Source organism: Aquarana catesbeiana, linkage group LG01 (genome assembly GCF_042186555.1).
Source record: "Aquarana catesbeiana isolate 2022-GZ linkage group LG01, ASM4218655v1, whole genome shotgun sequence".
Lineage (NCBI taxonomy): Eukaryota > Metazoa > Chordata > Amphibia > Anura > Ranidae > Aquarana > Aquarana catesbeiana.
Genome location: NC_133324.1, coordinates 451089755 through 451095754, shown reverse-complemented (window position 1 = coordinate 451095754; position 6000 = coordinate 451089755). Strand labels below are relative to the sequence as shown.

General features: G+C 34.8%; 1 protein-coding gene across 7 annotated transcripts in view; it reads right to left on the bottom strand.

The window, feature by feature from the left end:
* Window positions 1–1586: 1586 nt before the first annotated feature.
* The window catches only part of BNC2 (basonuclin zinc finger protein 2), an 878778-nt gene continuing 874364 nt past the window's right edge, over window positions 1587–6000 (bottom strand). For 6 of the 7 annotated variants that reach the window (XM_073636660.1, XM_073636651.1, XM_073636668.1 and 3 more), the window contains one exon: window positions 1587–5813. In XM_073636660.1, coding sequence (XP_073492761.1) covers window positions 5165–5813 — 649 coding nt within the window. In that variant the 3' untranslated portion in view covers window positions 1587–5164. The remainder of the gene's footprint in view (window positions 5814–6000) is intronic. The other variant, XM_073636695.1, reaches the window with a different exon arrangement.

Sequence of the window (6000 nt, the reverse complement as noted above, 5' to 3'; positions counted from 1 at the left end):
TTTAAAATATTTTGTTTTGTAAACTATATGAAATAAAATTTTGTGATTTTATCCTATTCTAAAGTTTAATGGTGGTACCGAGAAAGTCCTGCTGCCCCACCATTTTGTGTTTTAAATGATGATATTATAGGATGTGGGTACCTATACAACCTGCTTTTTTGTCAACACCTCTCCCTCCTGAGAAACCATTCTTATTTTATACTGTAAGTGTGGTGATCGCTGCATTTATATTCCATTAAGAACTACAAGTATGTTTGCCACGGTGGCAGATAGGACAGAGCTCTTTGAATAAATTATGTGCTATGCGGGTGGAGCTCTGCACAGCTGCGTTGATTGCAAAAGTAAAGGCTGTATTCAAAAGCAATCCCCTGTATTCTGGGGCATTCTGAGGGGGGGGTGTATTCTTAGTGTAAATGTTATACATTACACCATAACATGTAACATATTGCAAATGGTGAAGTTAGCCTTTAAGATTTAGTTTATGGTTGTTCTTGCAAAAAACAGTGTACTCACACTGTGGGGTTGATTTGTCAAAGGCAAATAAGCTGTTCACTTTGTAAGAGAATGTACACTTAGCAAGGACATCTTCCTTTAGCTTAGTGAATGTGGTGGAAATTCACTTTGCAAGGAATACCCTATCGCCTAGAAGGGGGAAAAAAAAGCACATTTTTGTTTGCACATAACTGGATGATAAAAGTCAGCAAAGCTTCACATCATTCAGCGAGCTTAGAGAAAATTCCCTTGCAAAATTAAAATTCCCGTACAAAGTGAACAGCCCATTTGCCTTTAGTAAATCAAACCCATAAGTGTTAGTGCCATATACATCTGAGTGATTAAAACACAACTACATACAATTTACAGGTGATAAAATGTCACTTGAATTATATGTGCCTGAATATTTTTGAACCCATACTCCCACACCAATATTCAGAAGCCGTAATAAATACTATTATATGTGTAGATTGGTGTTCTGTTTTGTTGTTGTTGGAATCCTTTATTTATATTCTACAGTAGAAGGTACTTTAATTTTTGTATTCATGTTATCATGGGCATGTCACTGGATACTTTCTGTTAAATCTTTAATCTACCACCAGCAAATATTTGTCTTGCTCAAAACCTTCTTGAAAAAAAGATCAATTGCTTTTTATGTTCAACCTGAGTAAGTCTGACCCAACAGTGTCTATTTCGGTGCCATAGAGTTTATAAACCAGGCTCTGAACAAAAAGAGAAATCTGGCAAAGGTAGAGTTTTCTGCATGATAAGAAGAGGAAGAAAGACAGGGTGAAAAAAAAAGGATGAGAAGGAAGTGTGGAGGAAGAAAGGAAAGGAAAGGAAGGAAGAAAGAAAGATCGGGAGTGAGGAAGGTCACTATTTGTCATTTTTTTCATATATTTTACCAATGGAATAATTATAACCATACAATAACTGTAATTAACAACTGACTAAAAATGATTTACTAACTGTACATTATTTTAGTGTTGAACAACTGATGTTTATGATGCATTGTAACCATAGGACTTATTAGATTTGCAGAAATATATAATTTTTTTATTTTTTGACTTTTATTACGAAAACATGTTTGAATCTCACAATCAAAAAAGTTTTAATGAGAAAAGTGCTAATAATACCTAGAAACAATGATGTTCCCCAAAATTTTGAAGAATAAAGCAATATAAGAGAACTGTAGCATGGACACACATAAAACTGAATAAGAAGAGTACACTTTACTTAGTCCGGTTGCAATTTAACAAACACATACAGTATACATGAACAGTATAAAAACTAAGCTGAATACTATTCAATTTAACCGAGAGTAGTACTTAAAACTCAGTGACATTTCCCAAAAAATGGTCATCAAAAAATTCCTCAGCTTTTCTCAGTAAACATTAGTGTTGGACAAATGCAAGTTTAAATTAAAAAAAAAAGTCTTTTTACTGTTTTAACAAGAATTTTCAGTCTTTGACCACTGTGGACCCAGAAAAAAAAACATAACTGGGCATTCCTGTGGGCATTTTTTTTTTTTACAGTTCTTTGAGAATAAAATTTTCAGCAATCAGTGTAACTGTAAATACTGTCTTATTTGTTAGAACATGTGTATGCTTGGAATCCACAATGAGTGCTATGTACATTAGGTAAACTTAAAAAGTTGTATATGAGTTCCTTTGGCAAACATGAGATATTTGCTGCAAATATAACATAAGCATGAATAATCGTAACAAACTGATGCTGTAACTTAAAAAAAAATTATATTGACTTTACATACAGGATGCTACGGCAATGAATTATCTCAAGAGTTGGTATTGTTGAAAGAGGTATTAACTGGAAAAAAGTAGCAGGAGGATTCGGTACACAAAGAAATGTAATATTTTGGCAGAATATCTTGGTCAGGTGAATATTCTTTCACTAGTATGTCTTTTAGCTACATAAGCTGTCCATGTTGTTCTCCAGCTCAGGCAAAATGCATAAACACAGAAAACACGTGAAGGTTTCATAGGGAACAAAAGTGCCTTGCGCTTTTCTAAGTCTCTATACACTGTTCTCAGCAAAAATGTTCAAAGAAATTAGCAATATTATCTGTGTTTTTAATCATCTTAATTTTCCTATACCATAGGAATGTAGTCCATCTGAGGTCAAGCACATGCTTCCAAGTTATTGTACTATAAGTGCTTCAGCTGTTGGTCTCTTGATAAGGAGTGTTTAATTTTTTTAAAATGTTTTTACAATAATGAGGTAACATGGCCTTGCTGACCACCCAGATACTAAGAAGACTGTAAGTTGATCTCCAGTCTATGTGTAAGAATTCCCAAGATAAAGCCAATGACACACAAATACTACTGATTTTGCCTGTTTCTAGCTATATGGACTTTAAGGGATTCATTTTGGCTGAGTCTCCTATCAGGGGAGGTTTGTGGAGCCACCTGGATGTTTTTATTACACAGGTCTGGGCTTGTAAATTTGAGATGTAATATTAAAACTCTTTACTGCAGAATGGCCTCTGACATATGCATTGACTTTAAAGGGAAGTGCATCTTGCATTTGCTAAATCGTTTAAAATAAATACTTTTATTTTAAAGCATTTTTTTGCTAAACAAACATGAACATCTATCAAGTTCAATTGGAATTTGAATTTAAAAATAAAGTATTATTGAATTGTATCATATAATTATGCTAAAGGATCCCACATTTAGGAGCCTCACCTAGACCTAGAGAAAAGAAATAAAAAAGTTTAGTAAGGGTGGTGATAGGTTTATCTACTTGTTTTGATGTGGTTGTCAGTAAACTTCATTATTTCAGAGAAGGAACCTATCAGTTAGTTTATTGTTATTTTTGCCCTAACAATTCAGGTTGGAAGGGTAGAACGTCCTAAAAGCCCGCTTGGAGCTCTGATACTTAGGCTGTGCAAACATCTGCCATAACCTTCAAAAATCAAAGATTGAGTCTTTTTTTTTTTAGAATACCATTACCAATAACTATTTAATAAATACAAGTATGTAACTGGCATTTTGATAACCTACAAAAGCAATGATTATGTGCAAAGTGTGGTAACCCATAGCGAACTATTAAAATGTAATGTTTGATTACTGGAACACCATAAGTGATCACCACAGTGATTTAATGTGGGGGTACTGTACTTTGCACAAATTGATTGACCTTTGCCCTGCTTTACTAAACATACATTGTTTAGGAAATAATCATAAATAAATCTTCCTGTGTCTTGAATTACATTTCCATAGAGATATAATTCCCTATAATACTGACAAATAGAAAAACTAAGACTTCATATCAAGTGTTGGGACAAACACTTAGAATATACATGAAATTCACTGAGTACTGCTGTAAATAGGAGAGAAAGTCATCCTGTTTTCATTGTGTTCACTGTAAATTATGAAATAACACTAAAAACATATTGTGGTCCCTCCGGTTACATGTGCAATAATTATGCAGGATTCAGGAACAGACGTGTTGGTTGTTCCATAATATGATAGGGGTAAGGGAATTGTCATCATACATCTTAAATATATTATCACCCTGTTTAATAGTCAGGCATCGCTGGAGTGTGGTATTGGCTCTGAACACTGTTTAAATATTTGACTTTTTTTCTGTTATAATATAGTTTAGCTTTTATTTGCTAGAGGACCATGAAATATGGCTTATACCTCATCAGAATGTTTTCTGCATATAAGTGATATGTGCAAAATTGGCAGTTCTACCATAAAACATTTTGCAAAACTCCATTAATACTTGTTTAATTTGGCAAGTATGCCATTTATATGACCAGACCTGTTAGGCCAAAACATCTAAAGATAACGATATTACTTTAGCTCCTTCAGTACAGGAGACTGTATAATTTTGCCACAAGGATGCTGATCTCAGCACTGAAGAGTTAAAATAAGGATATCATTACACACACACTGTAGTGTTTGGATGGGGAAAAAGTGCATGGCTGCTTTTATACAAATAGTACAAAATGCTAAAAAAAAGAACAAAAAAAAAAACTCAATGGTCTGATAGTGCTGTAAGCATGCAACACCAGGATAATACTACATCTAGCAGGTAGTTACAAACCGGTTGTGTTTTGGTGTCTGTGTTGCAAAAATGTGCATTAAAGCTAAAATAAAGTAACAGACCGAGACAGCAACCCTTCTTCCTGCAAACAGCTTGGTGTAACTGCAACAAGAAACCAAGAGTACACAACCAAATCAATACAATACTATCTGCCCAAGCGGACTCCATATATACAGGTGAATCTGCCATGCTTAGTGTTCTCAAAATATACCTAACAGTGTGTTCTTGTGAATTCAAACAAAACAACTGTTCATTATTTTTTCTTGCGAGCAATAGTCACTGGAATATTAAGACACTATCTTTGGAGATAACCAAGTACTTCATTCCATTAAAAAAAGTGACCATGTTTGGATTTTTTTTTCTTTTTTGTTCAATTGTCCTCTGGAGGGCAGTTTCACCTTTAAGTGAACATAAAAAGCACCTAGTGTTTCATAGTTTTCTTTTTCTCTTTTTGTTAAAAAGAATATATATCTAGATTTATATATAGAGATATATAACATACATATACATTTTCTTTATATATGTACGTATATATAAATATGGAGCAGTTCAGTCATGTTATCTGTGAAACCTGGAGTTTACAGTGTCCATTTAGAAGCTATTCCACAGAAGAGAAAGGAATGTTTTTATGGAGATTAGGGTTTTGACTGTGCCGATTTCGGCTGCGTACAGAGGAGAACATCATGTTGCACCCTTGGACTTTGCATTTGTGCATTTCTCGCAAGTGCACTGTCTTATAATGAACTCGTAGAGTCCCTTTGTTGCTGTACATTTTATGGCAGATGTTGCACATTATTCCCCCATTGCTCACAGCAAAGCTGTTGTATAAGGAAGATTCTGAAAGATCATTGCCTGGTCCCATCAGAGGGGCAGAAGCATAATTTTTTTGAGAGGACTCCTCAATGTCACTGGCACCATCAGTGTCATCCAGGAGTATACCCTCATCACTGCCCACATCAGACTCCCTAGAGGAATGGACACTGCTGCTGGACTGGACACTGGAGGTCGTGCTCAAATCTAAGACCATGTAATCATCTGAAAAGCTTCGGCCATATCCATTGATGTGGGAATCCTCTGTACCGACTGGCGAATTGGTGTCCTCTCTAACATCCAGGACCAAGGGATGTTGACCACCATAGATCTTTGCCAAGAACTCATCTCGTAGTGTGGGCTGAGAGGAGTCCAGCCCCATCTCATCCAGTTCTTTGGTCAACAGTTTGCGGTGGAGGTTAATATTGGCACTGTGTCTGAAATAATAAAAAAAGAATATATATATAAACAATGCATATACATACAATTATATATTTATGTAATAAACAGTCTAACATTTACATGGATGTTCATTTAATTCCACATTAACATAACATATAAGTATACTTTTAAAATAACTGCAAGGAATATGTCATGCAGTTCACACAAAATGCACATGCAAAA